The sequence below is a fragment of the Solea senegalensis genome, linkage group LG1 (genome assembly GCF_019176455.1).
Source record: "Solea senegalensis isolate Sse05_10M linkage group LG1, IFAPA_SoseM_1, whole genome shotgun sequence".
NCBI classification, from domain to species: Eukaryota; Metazoa; Chordata; class Actinopteri; order Pleuronectiformes; family Soleidae; genus Solea; species Solea senegalensis.
Genome location: NC_058021.1, coordinates 20,571,765 through 20,591,161, shown reverse-complemented (window position 1 = coordinate 20,591,161; position 19,397 = coordinate 20,571,765). Strand labels below are relative to the sequence as shown.

Here is a 19,397-nt window from a genome sequence, read left to right as displayed (position 1 = left end):
AGTTAAAGGTGTTAAAAATGGATAATTCAAGTCAGTCAGACTTTTCCAACAGTAAAGTGAAGTTCGTTAACCACTCACTCTCTCATACTAAACCCCACAGAGAAAATCAGTGATTTCAGCTTACATGGACACAGGAGCTGCTGGTGTACTGCTGCCTCGTGTGGTCACTTTGTGTCACTGAGTTTAAAGTCTAGTCTAAATGAAATTTTTCAAATGCCGAATTTGACAAAATCAGACGTTTGAACTTAGTGATGGAGTCAGCAGTGGATCAACAACTCCTGTGTGTGTGAAGTTAAAATCATTGATTTTCTCTATGGACTTTGGTGTGGGAGAGAGAGTGGTTTACAAACTTCACTTTCACGTTGGAAAAATCTGTCTCAGTGAGATAAAGACGTGAACATGTCCTTAAAGACATTGTAGACTTAAACTAATGTGGATTTTATGACAAAATTATTTTGTTAAAGTGGATAAAAGATGTTTTTTGTGTATCTAAAAAAACATATGAGCTAAATACACAATTTGTGTTAATATTTTAACTTATAAGCATCATAATACTTTTATAATATGCTTAAAGCTTTTCCTCTAGTTTTTAGTGTTTTATCTTTTACAAATATACATACACAAGTGTTTAAATGTGACAATCATAAATATGCAAACCTCCATTAGTTACAATCATCAATCACACAATTAACGATAAATTCAAGCTCATTACTCACCATTAGAGGGCACGTATCCATGAGCTTTTATTTTCAAGGGCACACACCGGATGTTTCCAGGTTTGGTGCAAACTAAAACTCAGTTTTTGTCCGCTGGTGACACCTGGTGACTACTTACTGCAATAACAAGGTTTTCAATGATACAAGGATAAAGTTTATTTTTATTCAGAGATATTTTTTAATCACTACTTTGTATCAAAATTGATTTTATGTCCATGTACAAAAAAGAATAAATAAGTGAAATGTTTTAGTGTTTTTTTAAGACTTCCTCTGGTGATTTGTGTGTCCTGCGTCACGTGAAGGGCCCGGCACCAACCGTGGACTCGGGGATGTTGGTGGCGTGCATGTCGCGCGTCATGTTGGACTTCTCTTTGAGTTTGGCCTGCAGCAGCGTGTGCTGCACCACGCCGATCCTCACGTCCATCTGAACGATCTCCTGCTTCAGCTTCGTCAGACTCTGCTTGATCTTCACCACCGGAGCTGAGGGACGGATGGACGGACGCAGAGGAGAACAAACACACACGTGAACATGACGGAGCGGCGGTGCAAGCGAACGAGTCAAGCAACGAGTCTCACCTCCATCGGACATGCTGCTGCCTTTCTCCTCCATCTCCTGCTTCACCTTCTCCAGCTCCTCACTGATCTGAAACACAGACAGAGGAACTGAACGTTAGAACAAAAGTGTACAGTTATTATTCATCCACAGACATGTTTACATAGTTTTAGCCACTTCAAAGATTCAGATAAAATATATATACAGTATATATGAATATATATACGGTTATGTTCAAAATAATAGCAGTCCCACATCACTAGCAAGATAAATCACTGTTTTTGTTAGAATTTCAACTTCTACACTGCAAAGGCTCAGCCAAAGAAGATCAAAGATTGCCTGTGAGTACTGTAACAACCAGACGACGTGTATGTGAAGCCAAGCTACCAGCAAGAAGCCCCCGCAAAGTCCCATAGTTAAAAAAAATACATGTGCTGAAGCGGATACAATCTGCCAAAGAACACATTGACTGGCCTAAAAAGAAATGGCGTAATATTTTGTGGACTGATGAGAGTAAGATTGTAGTTTTTGGGTCTAAGGGCCACAGACAGTATGTCAGACGTCCTGCAAACACTGAATTCAGGCCACAGTACACAGTGAAGACAGTGAAGCATGGTGGTGCAAGCATCATGATATGGGGATGTTTCTGGTACTATGGTGTTGTCCTATTTATCACATACCAGGGATCATGGATCAGTTTGAGTACATCAGAATACTGGAAGAAGTCATGTTGATGTATGCTGGAGAGGAAATGTCCTTGAAATGGGTGTTTCAACAAGACAATGACCCCAAACACGCCAGCAAGCGAGCAAAATCATGGTTACAGACAAACAGAATTCAAGTAATGGAGTGGCCAGCACAATCCCTGGACCTTAATCCCATAGAAAACTTGTGGGCTGACAAAAAATGCTGTTCATGAGGCAAAACCAAGAAATGCAGAGGAATTGTGGAACGTAGTACAATTGTCCCGGTGCCAGACGTTGGTCGACTCCACGTACCACAGATGTGAAGCAGTTATCAGAAACCGTGGTTATGCAACTAATTATTAGTTTATGATTCTCAGGAAAGTTGAATCTTCAAGCATCTCTTAGTTTATACAGTACATTTTTGAGTTTGTAAAGAAAGATGTCAACACTGCTATTTTCTTGAACATTATATTTCTTGACTATTTGTAAAATATTATCAAATTCAATTACTTTTTCTAATTTTCTTTGCTTGCTTTGCTTTGAAATAGAATGTGCAGTGTCCCCAATGCATTTGTGTTCATTAAAATACAATTTATTTGAAGAATTTTGAGGTTTACTCACCTTTTTAAAACACACTGCTATTATTATGAACATAACTGTATATAAAATAATAAAATAAGTCTTTATCTAAAATAAACGTTATCTCACTCTGTTACAGACTTTTCCAACAGGAAACTGAAGTTTGTAAACCACTCACTCTCCCACACCAAAGTCGAGAGAGAACATCAGTGTTTTTAGCCTGCAGGGACACAGGAGCTGCTGGTCCTCTGCTGCCTCGTGTGGTCACTTTGTATCACTGAAGTCAATCTGAGAGAATTATTTAAAAAGCCTAAGTGACAAAATAAGACATCTGAACTCAGAGGCAGCAGTGGATCAACAACTCCTGTGTGTGGGATGTTAAAATCACTGATTTTCTCTGTGGACTTTGGTGTGGGAGAGTGAGTGGTTTACAAAGATGCCACAAACTATAGCTAATGTGATCTAACCAAAGTGTTGTTAAATTCATTGTACATGTTATGTTCATCTTTATGTTATGTTCATCTTTAGCTTTAGACATGAATTTTCATGTCTAAAGCTCAGTGCAGTGACACGTTACTGCCACACGATGGCGCCTACTGAAAGTGATTGTGAATTTAAACAATCTCCTCCTCCTCCTCCTCCTCCAGTGGTGCGTTCACTGACCTCAGCCAGGACCCTGGTGCGTTCAGTGACTCCTCCACTCGCCTGCTGGTATCGCTCTCTGACCTGAGGCAGAAAAAACATGTTTCTGAGAACAAAGGAGTGTGAGTGTGTGTGTGTGTGTGTGTGTGTGCGTATGTGTGCTGACCTCGCTCAGTTTAGCCTGGGCGCTCCTGTACTCGAGGATCAGATGTTCCAGCTGGTTGTTGATGTACTTCTCTCTGCTGCTCACTTTCTCCAGACTCCTGCTGATGTCGTCCTGCAGTTTGTCCAGGAAACTCTGAGCGCACACACAGGCACACCCACACACATGCACGTAAACACCCACGCAAGCACACACACATTATATATACACTTCACTTTTGTTAATGTATGTCCATCAAGTGTGTGTGTGTGTGCGTGCATGTGTGACGCAGCAGCAGGTCAGTGAACACACCTTGGCCTCTTTGAGTGAAGACCTGATCCCGTCTCGATGTTGATGCATCTGGTCCACGTGGATCCTCCAGTCCTGTTGGGAGGAAACAAAGAGCATGCTGGGAAACTTGGAGCCAACACTGACGTTTTGATTTTCAGGTGAACGGTGAAGCTGGTCTATGGGGATTAAAAACACCAGCAGGTGGCGCTCAGGTGCTGAGGCTGTACCTTGTTGTCCATCCTGACAGTGACTTTGAGCTGAGGCAGAACTCTCTCCACCTCCAGGCTCCACTCAGCCACATCCACCGTCGCCTCCAGGATTTCGTCTGGTTTAGATGACGTCTCCATTTCCTGTGAGAGCGAGAGGTTCAGAACCAAGACTCAGAAAAAAAAAGTCTTCCGATGACGGTATTTCAGGGTGAACTCACAGCCCTGGTCGAGCGTAACTTCAGAGCCTCCAGATCCATCATGTTCTCCTCCTCCTCATCAGGCTCGTCCTGGAAATTATCAACAAAAGACACAAGAAGTTAGGCAATATCACGTCTTTATCTCTAATTTCTACTTTCTTTGCTCCACAAAAACAAAGAAATCATTGAAACTGAATAATTTTGTGTTTGTGGACAAAAACAAGACATTTGAGAAATGTCATAATTTCTATTCTAACTATTCGATTAATCAAGAAAATAACAGATGAACTAGATTATGGAAATAATCCTTAGTTACAGCTCTAGCTCTGAGTGTTTAATATGAGTACAAACAATTTGACACTTACGATCATCTCCTCCTCCACTTTGCTGAGTGTGAGCTCTGCGTCGTCCTCCATCACAGACTCTTCCTCTGTGGTTTCTGTCGGGTAGGTTGGTCTGAAACAAACAAACAAACAAAATCAGAGGGTGAAAGGAGGAGAGAGAAAAGAGAGAGGACAAACATCTCATGTACCTTCTGAAGGAAAAGCCCCGTCTCCTCAGGGCCTCCTCGGCCAGGCGGTCCAGAACCAAGCAGACGTACTCGCCTGATCCAGACTTCAGTTTGGAGGGTGGGAAATCCACTTTAACACCCTGACACACACACACACACACACAATGTATCACAAATCTACTGAACAAAAAAACCCTGAAGAAACTGAAGTTTGTAAACACTCACTCTCTCACACCAAAGTCCACAGAGAAAATCAGTGATTTTAGCTGGTGGGGACACAGGAGCTGCTGGTCCTCTGCTGCCTCGTGTGGTCCCTTTGTGTCACTGAGTTAAGTCTAAATTAAATATTTCAACAGCCGAATTCAGAATCAGACATTTGAAGTCAGGAGTTGTTGATCCACTGCTGCCTCCATCCCTGCGTGTGTGATGTTAAAATAACTGATTTTCTCTATGGGGTTTGGTGTGGAAGAGTGAGTGGTTTACAAACTTCAGTTTCCTGTTGGAAAAGTCTAACAGTGAGATAAAGACGTGATCATGTGACGTAGATAGCGTAGACCTAAACTGACGTAGATTTTAATAAGTGACAGGAGTCTGGTTTTACTGGAGCCACCTTAGCACCTGCAGCTACAGCATTTTATTTTAAAAGTTTACTTCCTATTTCAGGATGTGCTGATGATCCTGTGTTGCTTACAAAAGCTCGCAGCTCCGCCAGGATGTTGGACACGGTGGCGTTGGGCTCGTCGGACTCCTGCGGCTCGGTGAACGGCCTCCCCGCAGCGTCGATGAGCCATGCTGCGATGATGGTGAACATGTAGAACTGCTCACCAGGGTTAGAAGCCAGATATGGACTGGAGACAAAATAATGTCTGAGAAGAGAAAACAAAGAGAAGAGTGTCGGCAACAAAAACACCTGGCCCTGTTTTTATTTACTCTTTGTTTTGCTTCTGTGATGTCACTTTATTTTGCAAACATGGGCACAAGTAGAAATGAACAATATGCAAAAATAATTCTCTCAGATTTTAATACCTGTAACATCATTTACTGCATCACACAAATTAAAGAGGTAAACAATCTTCTTCGTTCATCGTTTGTGGAGCCAATATTACCACAAGGTGGCAGCAGCAAACATTTCATCTGTAAACTGCAGGAGGGTTTAAAGAAGTGACAACATTTACAAGGTTTCTTGAATGCATCCTGAAGCTGCGACTCTAAACCAGCGTTTCCCAACCCTGGTCCTCAGGGAACACTGCCCTGCATGTTTTAGATGCTGCCCTGCTCCAACACACCTGATTCAGATGATTCAGCTCGTTACCAGGCTTCTGCAGAGGTTGTTGATAAGCTGACCATTTCAATCTGGTTGGAGCAGGGCAACATCTGAAACATGCAGGGCAGTGTTCCCTGAGGACCAGGGTTGGGAAACACTGGTCTAAACTCAACATGCTGTAGATAAAAAAGCCTAACTAGATTATAAACTATCTCAGTTCATTTTTACTAGCCGTTGAGTGACGTCACGTCTCACCTGGACAGGTTTTTCATGTTGTGTTTGCTCAGAATCTCCTCTTCATAACTCAACACCTTGAGTTTTTCCAGTAAACTTTCCATCAACACAAACACGTGCTGAGCCGCTCCAGGGCCGCGCTCCTCTTCATCAGCCCCCCTGCCGTCGTCCGCCATAATCGTCGTCAACAACAACGACTCTCTCAGTTAGCCGTCAGCTCGTTATGGCCGATTTTGTTTGGCCCCGTTGTTAGGGCAACGGGGAGCTAACAGCTAAAGCTAGCCAGCCAGGGGGCTACCGCTAGCTTAACTACGTGTTTGTCACTAGAATTTCACTCGTGTGTCAAAAGAGTGAATCAATATCCACACAGAAAACACGCAAACACGTCCGAATAAACACAACTGCGGACGTCACCGAAGTCCTCCGACGAGACCAGCTGAACGCGTCACTGTGTGCTAACACTCTAGCACCAGCAGCGGAAGTCCGCCCTGGAGCTTCTTCACAATAAGAGCTTTTTCTTGTTCATCTGTCATTGTTTCCGGGTTCAACCGTTCAAATTAAAAGCTAGCAAGCTAGCTAGATAGATAGTATTGTTTTTTTAGTCAGGCTTCCTTCTTCTTACGAATGATAGGTGACGAGTTGATGGTGTAGAAAGAAACCTCTCTGACACAGGACTCGTACCGAACAAAAGGGATTTTATTTGGTAAGTCAGGCGTCAGACCGAGCGCTGCAGCATCTCGCGAAAATGTGTTCCTGCCAAATCTCTGAACAATTCTACCTGCATAGGAGCAGGTCCATACTTTTAAGGGTTTCTCGAACCTCCTCTTCCTATACAACACATGATCGTAAACATTAAAGAATCAGCAACAGGTTTGATCTTGGTACCCCTTAGTTCCAACATAGGAAGTATCTTTGTTTCTTTAACAAGCCTTCTTTATCCAGGACTGACCCAGGTCTGACCCATAAATGTGTGTAAAAACTGTCCTGGGTTATGCTCGTGACCCCCATGAGGAATTTCCTGGTTACACATTTAACGCAATGGAATGCACATCTTTAACTTAGTCCAAAAAAATCAGTCTGAGTCTGAATCTACTCTTCAATATAAACCTGTCGTACATGTGAACCCAAACTCCAGCCCATCCTGAGGAAGCCTTCTGCTCCTCAATGCAATGAAGTGTACATCTTTAAACATATTTGTGACAGAATGTAGCTGTGTTAATGTGTTCACCTAAGTCAGATATTTCAATAGATTGATAGATAGATAGGTAGATAGATAGATAGAGGTCTTAAAATCAATTCTAATTCAAATTGGGAGTGTCATCTATGTGGTAGCAAGTACCTTCTTTAACGAGAAAGGCAGAAAAATTTCATTTTGGCTCATGTAGATGAACGACAACAACTCCCAGAATGCACTGCGCTCACTGCCCCGCGACAGTCTGGCTGTCTCAAGCATATGGTCTCAATGTTCGAACCCATGGATGTATTATAAGAACTGGATAGAGCTCCGCCCCCTCTGCCTTGAAGACAGTTTTGTCATGATGGCCACTCGTGGTACTGCAACAAAAAATACTCATGGGCCCAAAAAGCAATTTTCCCATTGACCATAGTAAAATAGTAAAAGAGACACCTATAAAACTGTTCACAGGACACCTCGAGACATGGACACAGGGATGTATAGATCTTTATATTCTATATTTTAATTCATGGAGTTTCACGTTTGTAAAACCTTCCTAAAGGCCACAAAAAGCCCAGAAATATCTTATTTCCCAGAGTGACGTGACAGCTGTGTACGAGCACAGCAAAGCACGGTCATGTGACGTCTCAGGGACGGCTACTGTCAGGGAACCAAACGAAAACTATATGAGAAATGTAAATAAATGAAGGCAATGATGGGTTTTCTTACATTTACATTTATTAATATATTACAACAAAGCAGGTTTTATTTATTTATTCATCGCTCATTTAGGAATTATTTTCAAACTTATTATTGGTGTATTAACGAGCTGATTCATACTGACATCGTGAACACGGGGCAGATGAGTCAAATGACGCGCGTCAGTTTAGGGCAAACGGTGGAAAGAGAAAAAAAGATTTTTTACAACTCAGTGGAAAACTGAGGAAGGGAAGCACAACTTAAAAAGAATACTACTGTTATTCTAGCAAAACATAGCCACGTGCAAATTGGTGAAGTGTTCCTTTAAAAGCCTGTCTGTAGATGTTTTAGTCCAGGGCTCTTTCTGTCGTCTAAACAAAAACAGCTGTAATGGGTTCAGCATCTCTGTGATTAAGAGTAGATGATAAACAGAATCATGACGCTTTTCCAACACACGGCTCGACTCGGCGCGGTTTTCCTTTTCTTGTCCATCAGTGATAGAACCTGGTACCTGCTGTTTTTTCAGTTCCTGCTCTGTCGAGGTTCTGCCGGCCTCTGATTGGTCAGAGAGTGATGTCACTGAAGAGTCATGAGCGTGACATTGAAGCAACAATGTCCAACTGTAGATCAAAGTTAAAAAGACTTAAAAATCCTGAAAACATGCATTCATCTCCAACATATTTCACTTCAGTGACTGAAGGACTGAACCATTCTGTCAACTCATCTGAATTAATGATTCTAATGATATACTTTCACCCAAAACAACTGCTTTACAAGTCACTCGTTTGTGTTTGTCACGTGGGTTTCACGTGTCGACGAGCCGTGCCAGGAATGTGTCGTGGAAAAGCGCCATGAGATGACTTTAGTTTATCGGTTTGAGGATGTGCAGCGATCCTCTCAGGTGACACAGTCACACTGCAGCTCTCCACTCTCCCTCCTGTTCCAATGACAAATGTAAGTGAGTATTGTACGTGTGAAAGCACTGATGACCATTCTACAACTGCAGCAAGAACACATTTGATGAGTCAGTCTCTGCGGTTCGATCGCTCTGAGCCAACAAAGAAGAAGGGAAGTGTGGAGAGGAGGAGATGAAAATGTTCCCTGCTCTCCTTCAAACACTTGAGGCCTTTTCCTCTCTTGGACATGTTTGTATGAAGAGCTCAGCTGATGCATGACAAACACAGAGCTGAATGAAATCACTCCAGAGTGGCGTTTGCCGCTCGCTCATCAGCTCTGATGAAAATCTAAACTGTGGAGCTTTTTTTCAGATGGCGTCACTGATGCAGAAGAAGAGACTCGCTGGTCTGAAGAAAGGGTAAAATTCTTGTATTTCATTTGGCTCCACTTCTCCTCAGGCTTTGATGGGTGCTGTTGCTGTGACAACCCGGTAACAGTAAAGCACAGGTGCCTGCTGGTATTTGTGGGAGAGGTTGATGTCGCCACGGTGTCGTCTTTCTGAGTTTGTCAGGTTTATAAAAAGCTGCAGCTGAGATCGGACGCAGCAGCTGAGCAGGACAGAGTCACCAACAGGAGACTCACTTAACACAATCTACATCAGACATTCATGTCTTTATGTCAACGTGAGACAGACTTTTCCAACAGGAAACTGAAGTTTGTAAACCACTCACTCTCTCACAACAAAGTCCATGGAGGAAATCAGTGATTTTAGCTCACAGGGACTTTGGAGCTGCTGGTCCTCTGCTGCCTCGTGTGGTCACTTTGTGTCACAGAGGTAAATCTGAAAGAGGGATCATGAAAGCCGAAGTTTACAAAATGAGACATTTGAACTTAGTGATGGAGGCAGCAGTGGATCAACAACTCCTGTGTGTGTGATGATAAAATCACTGATTTTTGTGTGTAATAAAATTTAGATTTTTGTCAAACATGTGAAGGTGTATGTTGTTTTCAAGACGTCTCCACAGGTACACGTTGGTTTCAACACAACTTTATTTATTTGTACAAAACAAAACACACACAGGGTTCAGTCGGCCGACCGACGCTGGGTTCAGATGAAAAATGACAACAACAAAAAAGAAACTGATTCAAAGTGAAAAAGGTGAGACACATGTAAGAAATGAAACCTTTTTAAAACTTTCACACCAAAAAAATATATCAATTGTTATTTCTGTGTTTCGAGTGTACACAGAGATAGCAACTTCAAAAACACACCACACTGCCCCCTACTGGTGACGGTGGAAATGATTATACTAAAACAAGTCAGTTGTTCCGAGTTACGACTTCTGAGTACAACTGGAACACAGCGTTTATCCACTCACCAACAGCAACAACGATACAGAAAGTTACCAAAGCTGGAAGTGTGTCTTTCACAATAAGATGCTGCGCTAAACATAAAATGGCAGAATAGAAAGAAATTTAAAAGATTTGCGCCTAAAACTAACAAGCCGCAAAAACTGGAGAATAAAGTATAAATAAATAATAAAAATACACTAAAAAGCAGCAGTGCAAAAAAAAGAGAAAAAAAGCCTCTGGCAGCAAAGATCGGATTCTCTGAAATCTGTTAAAGTAATGTTCGTGTGACGTGACCTTCAGAATAAAACAGAACGTAAAGTGAAAGTGGCGCCATCACATGGCGACATGTTTACTGCGATTACGAGATCAGCGCTGAGTAATTTGTGTTCATACAACCTGTTTAGGCTTTCAAAAAGAGGCGGAGCCCATGGAAGATCGGTGAGTTAATACGTTGTCATTTTAGTTGTACAGAGTTCAGGGTTGGGTCGCACCACTTACGTCGCAATTTCCGAGCTAGTTTGCAGCTTGTAATTTGCACCAGACCGGAGTACATAGATCGTAAATTCATTGTCATATTTGAGTGGTTACTCGTCGTGTAAAGTAATGACAGTAGCGTAGCATTGCGTTACGATGGGGCTAATACTGAAAGTCTTTCATGAAAAGTTACTCCTCTATTTTCACGAACCATATAAAATTTTAATAATAAGTTATCATTTGTTACTGTTGAGCACCGCCCTTCTGATGTTTACAGTAGCGTCAACGTTTTCATCATCACCGCTTTGAATGTTAGCGTTTTCACCGTTTAGAGCAGGGGTCTCAAACTGGCGGCCTGGGGGCCACATGTGGCCCTCCAATCGATTTCATGTGGCCCGTCAAACGATATCAAGTTGTAACGAGTTATTTCTATATGTTTTTATTTTTAAATCAATAGATTAATTTTGCATCACAAATATGTTTTTGTTTTATTGTTGCATATTACAACAAGCTCTTATATTTTGAAATTATCCAATCCTATCCAACTTTATTTGTAAAGCACAAAACAAACAAAGTGGACCAAAGTGCTATACAGAATAATGGATAAAAGACAGAAAAGCTCACACGAGGCAAGAGTATATATAAAAAAAGCAATTAATACGATATGTAATTATGTATTGATATGTAATTTTGAGCTCATAATGTCCACCGCAACTGTTGCTTTTCCCAAAAATCGTTTTTTTTTACTTGACTGGCCCCCAACTGACCAGACGAGACAGTCAGTGGCCCACAGGTCATTTGAGTTTGAGAATCCTGTTTTAGAGTTTTTATCATCTTCATCGTTAGCATTTTTAATGTTAGTGTTTTCATCGTTAGCGCTTTCATCACTTTTTTTAGTGCACCCAGAGGTAAAGCCCGGTGCACCAAATTTCACAAAACGTGGTGGGGACATGTCGCAGACCGAGACAAACAAAAAAGCCCACAGGGAGCAAGACCTCAACTCAACAGGAAGTCAGCCATTTTGAATTTGGCTTCCTTCTTTGTGCATTTATCTTACCAACATAAAAACATGCCAATTAATATTAATATTAACAGATTCAACAAGGGGCGTGGCCACGCCAATTGAGGTGAAGTGGCCTGTGGGTATAGCGCCACCTGCTGGCAGAACGGTGTAGCTTACACGTACAGGTGACTTATTTATATAGAGAATATCACGTATGCTGTTACTGAGGTTAGAACCCTGAACTCTTTAACTATGAAAAACTAACTTTACCATGGGAGCGAAAAACATGTCGTGTTCGTAAAATCATGAGTTCTTGAGTTCTGTTCAAAAGTGCCAAAAGAAAACTGACCAGAGTTGCAATGAATGCACGTTAATTTTATTTATATTTATCTTTATATTTTTAGAACCCTCGACCACGCTCTGTGTTCCTCATCGGTTTTAAATTCCGTAGCTTCTACGTGCAGCAGCCTTGTCCTGCTGTGTCTCACTCTCACCTCGTCTTCTTCTACGTCTACATGTTTGTTTGTTTTTTCTCCCGCTCTCAGAATCCAGTCTGACGTCGAGTCCGAGTTCCTCAGAAACCAGCTGAGACCTCCATGGACTGAAGTCTCCTTCATATGTACAAGAGACGCAAACCTTACATCAACATGTCTGTCCTCTCTTCTCTGTCAGACCCTAAACCTCGCGTGACCTTTGACCCCGATCACCAACTACAACACAACCTCTGAACAATCGCACGTCTCTGAAATTTGGACTCAAGTCTTAAATTACGAAGCTTAAAACTGCAGTGAGTAACCTGTCCATTGTGAACATAAGCGATGTCCTCGCTTTGACAAAATGTCCTCGCTTTAACAAAATGTCCTTGCTTTGACTAAATGTCCTCGCTTTAACAAAATGTCCTCACTTTAACAAAATGTCCTCGCTTTGACAAAATTTCCTTGCTTTGACAAAATGTCCTCACTTTGACAAAATGTCTTTATTTCCTTCATCTGAAAACAGACAATCCTGTCAGACCTGACTGGGGGAGCGTTTGTGTGTATGCAGCAGCAGAGAGGGGGCGGGCGGAGACAAACTGCACTCTCCCACCTCTAGCTTAAGTGGGAAAATCACTTTCTGTGCGCAGCGGGGGAATGTCGCTGGGTGACACAAGGGACAGTGAAAGAGAGTGTGAAGTCATTCGTCAAAGATTTGTTTACAAAGTTACGCACTGCAGCTTTAAAGTGGTGGTGTTTTGGTGAATTATTGCCCTCACTAACTCACTCACTCACTCACTCATGTCACAGATTGAATAAATAACCAGTTCATAAAGTGATAACACTTTCACTTCTTCTGTTTAATTCAAGCTAACTAAATGTCCTTCATTGCTGTAGACCAATCACAGTCAAGTGTCCTGCTTCCTGGTGACGCTGACCTACTCCACTGGCCCCTCCCTCTTGCTTTCCGTTGTGACCTCGGTGTAGGCGATGCCCTGGCTCAGCGCCTGTGGCTCGTCTCCCTCCTTGGCCTGGTCGTGGGGCTCGGCTTCGCCTTCAGCGCCCTCCTGACCTTCAGCGACAACCCTCTCCTTCTTCAGCTTGATGCGAAAGGTTTCTTTGTTGGGAGCTTTCTTGGCAATGTTGTCCTTTAGCCGCTCGCCCGACTGCTTCAGCCGCTCACCGGCCTGGTGCATCTTCTCGCGCCGCTCGGGAGGCATGACCTTCTCGCCCAGGTTGTGGAACTTGGAGCCGAGGTTGTCTTTGGTCTTATTCATGTTCTCCTTGGAGAAAGCAGCCTTCAGTGTCTCCGTGCTCTTCACCATTGACTTCTTGAGGCGAGCGGCTCGAGAAGACTCTGTCTCCTCCACACTCAGGTACTCTTCGTCGGAGGAGAGGTCAGCGGGGGCGTCATAGGAGTCGGGTTCGATCTCCAGCCCCTCCAGGCCAATGCCTTTAGGAGACTTAGTGACGGCAACAGATGGAACCTCTGTCTCCCCCTACAGGTAAAAAAGACAGAAGAGTTTCAGTATGTGTGGACAATCTGATCAGAAATAAACAACAAAGATCACACAACTGTCCAGTTACTGGTTCAGTGTGGTTCAGTGTGGTTCAGTCTGATTCAGTTTGGTTCAGTCTGGTTCAGTCTGATTCAGTGTGTTTCAGTCTGGTTGAGTTTGGTTCAGTGTGGTTTAGTCTGGTTGAGTTTGGTTCAGTCTGGTTCAGTTTGGTTCAGTGTGGTTCAGTCTGGTTGAGTTTGGTTGAGTCTGGTTCAGTCTGGTTCAGTTTGGTTCAGTGTGGTGCAGAGGGATTCAGTCTGGTTCAGTTTGGTTCAGTGTGGTTCAGTGTGGTTCAGCCTGGTTCAGCCTGGTTCAGTTTGGTTCAATCTGGTTCAGTGTTGTTCAGTTTGGTTCAGTTTGGTTCTGTTTGGTTCAGTGTGGTTCAGTCTGGTTCAGTGTGGTTCAGCCTGGTTCAGCCTGGTTCAGTTTGGTTCAATTTGGTTCAGTGTTGTTCAGTTTTGGTTCAGTTTGGTTCAGTTTGGTTCTGGTTCAGTGTGGTTCAGTCTGGTTGAGTTTGGTTCAGTGTGGTTCAGTGTGGTTCAGCCTGGTTCAGTTTGGTTCAATCTGGTTCAGTGTAGTTCAGTTTGGTTCAGTGTGGTTCAGTTTGGTTCAGCGTGGTTCAGTCTGGTTCAGTTTGGTTCAGAACTGTTTGTATTAATGTGTTTCCGTCAGGAATAGAACCATACCATCCTCCCTTTGACAAAATGAAAAAAACACATCGATGCAAACGTTTCTTGAGTTAGCCATTGTTAGCCACCGTTAGAATTGTTAGCCACAGTTAGCATTGTTTGATATTGTTAGCCAAAGTTAGCATTGTTTGCCATTTTTAGCCACAGTTAGCATTGTTTGCCTCACGTTAACAGTGTGACATCATGTTTAAAGAGCGATTTGAAACAGTGTTATGTTTGTGAAACATTTACCATGAGACAAATATGGCAGAATTGAAATTAACGGTAAAAGTAGCAGAGTTTGTAAAAGTGGCAGCCATCTTGGAATCTCATGTCGGTGCTGATTAAGTTTCTGAGATTGGACTTTAAATGAACCTCAGAGCAGATTTTTATAATATATTCATATTTGATATTAAAAGTATTTAAACTATTTCTTTTTTTTATTTTTAAATGTCCTGAATCTTCGTCCTTGTCTTGCGTCTGAATGTTCGTCCTCGTCCTGCGTCTGTCTTCATCTGTAAACTTTGACTTTGGCTTCTTGTGCAGCTGCAACATGTCTCACAGCGTGGATTTTAATCTGCACTGTGAAAGTGATCTGCAGCAGCTCGTCTGTCTCCTGCGTCCACGAGGAATAGACGCACGCGCTTCTCCTTTAGACGACAGAAAATATGATATACCTCCGAGACGACCGGAGCTGCCGTTCCCCGACGTCTTTGCAAGATCCAGTTTGTCTATTTTTACTCGGATGAAACGGAGACCCGTTGAGACTGGAAGCTGCTGCCGACAGCAACAAACACCAGAAACTCAAGCTGGCAGGTAATAATGACATCGATCCATTCACCACTGAAATAACTGAAGTTTACTTCATCTGTTTAACAGTGATTCTGTACATTTAATGTGAAATACGTAATGCTTATTATTAAAGTGATAGTTCAGTTATTTCCATGCATAATCAGCACTGACTGTGCCGTGCACTTAAAAACGTGGCTGCCAGTCTTTATCTCACTGACTTTTCTAACAGGAAACTGAAGTTTGTAAATCACTCACTCTCCCACACCAAAGCCCATAGAGAAAATCAGTGATTTTAACATCACAGCACACAGGAGTTGTTGATCCACTGCTGCCTCCATCACTAAGTTCTAATGTCTTATTCTGTAAAATTTGGCTTTCATAAGCCTTTGTTCAGATTGACCTCAGTGACACAAAGTGACCACACGAGGCAGCAGAGGACCAGCAGCTCCCGTGTCCCCACCAGCTAAAATCACTGATTTTCTTTATGAGGTTTGGTGTGGGAGAGTGAGTGGTTTACAAACTTCAGTTTCCTGTTGGAAAAGTCTGTCTCACAGTGAGATAAAGACGTGAACGTATTCTTAAGATATTGTAAGTTGGTAAAAATCAGTTTTTCCTTATGAGCGTCTGTGTCTCAGCAGCAGGGGGCGCTCACTGCATGGCCAGTGATGAGTTCTGACGTAAATAATAGATAAAAGATTTAAAAAATGAATAAAACCAACATGACATGAATGTAGGATCTGGCAGAGATCAGCTGAAATGTTTAAACCTAAAGAATATATGTTTTATTGAGCTGTAATTTTCTGTATTGCTAAATAAAATAGTGTCACTTTTCCCTCTGAGTTCTGTTCATCATCTGATGAAAACCCCACTTAATTCTGATTTAATGTCATTAAAAAGTCGTATAATGTGTCTTTTTGGTTTATTTTTCAACGTGTTGACGTCTTGCTCCAGCTCTTGTCTCCTCCTGATTAACGTCCTCTGTGAGGACATGCAGCGTCTTATAAAGACACAGATGCTTCACTGTAACACTGTGTCTTCGCGTCCTCGCTCAGTTTCTCAATGCGTCTTAATGAATTGAGTTCATCTCAGTCTTGGCACGCGGCCTTGTTCCGCCTAAGGGAACGAATCCACTTACTCTTAACTTAATTATGCTCCGGTTGTTTATAAACAGAAACCTGGACTGGATCCTCGAGCTGAAGCGGACTGATTTCAGTGTCTTATTTTTAAACCGTCCTTTCAGTTAAAAGCCTTTAAAAAAGCATCTTATTGAGCTGGTGTTGAGACATGTCCTCAAAGCTCTTCACTGTTGAAGGATTTTAAATCTTGTGACTCAATCGGAGTCCTGTTACGAAGTCCAGGTCGGAAAAACCAATACACCCATGAAATATGTTGATTAATGAATTAATAATTTAATTGAATAATTAAAGTAAATGTTCTTTGAACCCAATCAGGAGACTGCAGTTGGATGTTTTTGTAGAAAAAGCAGAGACAAATTAACAAGCAACATTTTTCCTACAGGGGTGTGTTAACTTTAAAGCTTATTTTTCCACAAAACAAAACTGTAAAAAGGGCTAACATGTAGCTTCTACGAGCAGATACAATCAATGCTCACTTGGGGTCACATGACACAGGATTTTATCAGATATAAGTGCGAGTAACTTGATTGAATGCACTAATATTATCTTCAACTACTTTATTTTGGCGCCAAGTCAAGTAAAAAACGTCTTTGGCCACACCCCTTTTGAATCCATAAAAAACCCTTTTGAAAACGTTTTGCCTTTGATGTGTTTCGTACAAATGGACATGGTTTTTTTTATCTTGGTATGATAAACACGCTAAGACAAGTTTTATAAAGCGAGTTACAGGGCACTTACGGTTTCAAAAGACCTACTTCCTGTATGCAGGTTATGCTCGGGGTGGTCCCCTGGTCTCACACAAGAAGTCTTCAGTGGTTCGGTCGATGTACAGCTGAGTTACGTTAGGCACTTCCTGTTTCATGCCGAAAAAGCAGCTAAATTGAAAACAGCCGACTTCCTGTTGGGACAGCTTTGTCAATGGACGTGTTCAGGGTCGGTCTCTTGTGTCATGTACTAAGTTTCGAGGCAATTGGTTACTGTATGGCGAAGTTAAAGTTCCTGTTTTGTGGCAAATGGTCAGAGTTTGCCAAATTCTGATGCTTGCCATGGCCATGCCCTTTTGAATCTGCAAGACCTTTCAATGGCTTTTTTCGCTTTTGATGTATTTAGTACAAATTATCGCATTTTTTATGATGGTATGATTAACGTGCTTGGGTGAGTTTGTTCATTTGCAAATTGCCAAATTCCAAATAGCCGACTTCCTGTTCAGTTGAACAAATGAGTGGAATGTTTCTGCGATAAAAAATGTAACCTTTGAACAAACACTCACCTGATAGATGACCACTCGGAACTTGTTGCGCGTCAGCAGCTCGTCCTGCGTAGACTCGACCTTTTTGACTCGTACGTTCTGCTTCTCCACACGGGAGCGGACCTCCTTGACGTTGGCACTGACCTTGCGGGTCTTCTGCAGGAGCTTCTCCACCGTGCCGCTGGTGTCGCCGTGATCCTTGGCCAGCTTCATCACGTCGCCCTGGATGCTCTTGATGTTGTTCTCCAGCTCCAGCTGACGCTCCTCCATGCGCTGCTGGCCAGACTGGACGTTGTCGATGATGCCGGCCACACGCTCCAGCAGGGACAGGATAGTCAGGGCGCTGATGGGGTTCCCGGCCTCGTCCTCCACCCCGACGATCTCCAGCTTCTCCTGGACGCCCGCTGTGCGATACTTATGCTGATCCATTGCAGAGTTTCGACGATTCTCGCACCAAGCGTTTAAAGTGTCAGACGCGTGGTTTAGTTTGGGGAGGGGGACCAGGACCGTCAGGGTTACCAGCAGAGAGTCCGGAGAGTGGTGCCACCCCAACTCAGGTCTGGAGACGGGAGAGGGGAGACTCCACCTACCCCTTTTTAAAAAAAGCGTACATCCAAAGGGATGTTGGATTCTCATGAGGGGAGCGGCGACGCTCACACGAACTCCAGCTAAAAATAAAAACTCTTTGTAAGGCGACACTCGGACATTTTGGGACGACTCCAACTGAGGGAGGATGGAAATCCCCGCCTTCGTCTTGATCCACATTGTTGAACCCATGCAGACTGATTCATAATTTTTCTTGCTCATGGGTCGGTGCCAGCAGCTGTGAAATATGTACATCATCAGCAGCAGCTTTGGCGTTGTGCTAGCACTGGAATGTTTTCAGGGATTAAACACTGCCCTTTTTTCACTTCCCTCGTGGGGGGGCAAAGTCCAAACATTGACTCAGACTGAGATCTGGATCTCTTTATAGAGTTGACTGACATTTCCAGAGAGTGAAGAGCATCAGACAGCCACTATTTTAACACCCACTCCTGTGAGCTGCCAAAACGTGAAAGAATCCTAAGCTGCCGTTGTAATCGAGACCAAAGTCGGACCAAGACCAAGGCAGAGTTAAGACCACTCTATATCCTACCTCAGTCTTGGTCTTGACTCAGTCTTTGTCCCTGGGTATCTTCAGGTCTTGGGTATCTTCAGGAGTTAGCTGTTGGTAACCGGACTTCTTCAGTTCTTAGGTTCTGTCCACATGAAAACAAGTCAAAGTGAATTTTTGAAGTCTTGATGCTAACGTCTGAACATAAAAGTCCAGGATTACTTGGTCTTGAGTTAAGTCAGTGACGTGATAAACTGATGTGGTCACCAAAACTGGAATCTTTCCAGGCTACAAGCTCATGGTGGTTTTGAGCGTTCAGGATCCACTGAGGGCGGACCTACTGGTTCTGGTGAAAGGCAGAACCTGTTACATCTGAACTACAACCCAAACTTCCAAATGTGGAAGAGCAAACAAAATCGATCCGTTCTCACCGAAGCAAACCGTAAACCTTAAAACTCAATTCAACTTCCTTTTTGCCAGGAAATGAAGATTGTATCGCATCCCTCGTGGTTCCTGTGAAGACGTCGACTGATTTATTTCGTTAGCAGCTAAACTGACACCTGAAAAATTTTGTTTTCATTTTAATGAATGAATATTGGGATCACATTTTTGAAAGAGTGATATTTTAGAGGCTACTATTACTGGATGTGTTCGACTGAAGCCAGCAGCTGCTTCTGTGTCTGCAGCTCCACAGCTCTATGTTTAGCCCAGGCAGCGTGCCCGAGGCTCCGCCCACTGCCAGAAAGGAGTGGCACACGTGTTCTGTCCGAGCGGTGACCTCTGTTCTGGTTCTGATTTTGCAG

The 19,397-nt window shown here is 42.9% G+C and overlaps 2 protein-coding genes across 2 annotated transcripts; both read right to left on the bottom strand.

Moving 5' to 3' along the window:
- Positions 1 to 718: 718 nt before the first annotated feature.
- Positions 719 to 6,499, bottom strand: ift57 (intraflagellar transport 57 homolog (Chlamydomonas)). Its single transcript, XM_044026759.1, has 11 exons — positions 6,046 to 6,499; positions 5,218 to 5,392; positions 4,548 to 4,666; positions 4,381 to 4,471; positions 4,037 to 4,105; positions 3,837 to 3,959; positions 3,631 to 3,702; positions 3,343 to 3,474; positions 3,198 to 3,260; positions 1,293 to 1,359; positions 719 to 1,196 (listed from the first exon to the last, which is right to left on the bottom strand). Exons 1-11 carry the CDS (start codon positions 6,198 to 6,200, stop codon positions 1,009 to 1,011), a joined length of 1,254 nt encoding a protein of 417 aa, XP_043882694.1. The 5' UTR covers positions 6,201 to 6,499; the 3' UTR covers positions 719 to 1,008.
- Positions 6,500 to 10,164: 3,665 nt separating this feature from the next.
- cavin4a (caveolae associated protein 4a) lies at positions 10,165 to 18,071 on the bottom strand. Its single transcript, XM_044026947.1, has 2 exons — positions 17,523 to 18,071; positions 10,165 to 13,596 (listed from the first exon to the last, which is right to left on the bottom strand). Exons 1-2 carry the CDS (start codon positions 17,928 to 17,930, stop codon positions 13,036 to 13,038), a joined length of 969 nt encoding a protein of 322 aa, XP_043882882.1. The 5' UTR covers positions 17,931 to 18,071; the 3' UTR covers positions 10,165 to 13,035.
- Positions 18,072 to 19,397: the final 1,326 nt, after the last annotated feature.

Excerpts from the sequence above, each read along its gene's own strand:
- ift57 (XM_044026759.1), bottom strand. The coding sequence starts at position 6,200 with ATGGCGGACGACGGCAGGGGGGCTGATGAAGAGGAGCGCGGCCCTGGA. Across the intron at positions 4,667-5,217 it reads TGGCGGAGCTGCGAGCTTTT|GGTGTTAAAGTGGATTTCCC; the intron begins GTAAGCAACACA and ends TGTGTGTGTCAG. Across the intron at positions 3,960-4,036 it reads AGTTACGCTCGACCAGGGCT|GAAATGGAGACGTCATCTAA; the intron begins GTGAGTTCACCC and ends TCGCTCTCACAG.
- cavin4a (XM_044026947.1), bottom strand. The coding sequence starts at position 17,930 with ATGGATCAGCATAAGTATCGCACAGCGGGCGTCCAGGAGAAGCTGGAG. Across the intron at positions 13,597-17,522 it reads TCCGAGTGGTCATCTATCAG|GGGGAGACAGAGGTTCCATC; the intron begins GTGAGTGTTTGT and ends TTTTACCTGTAG.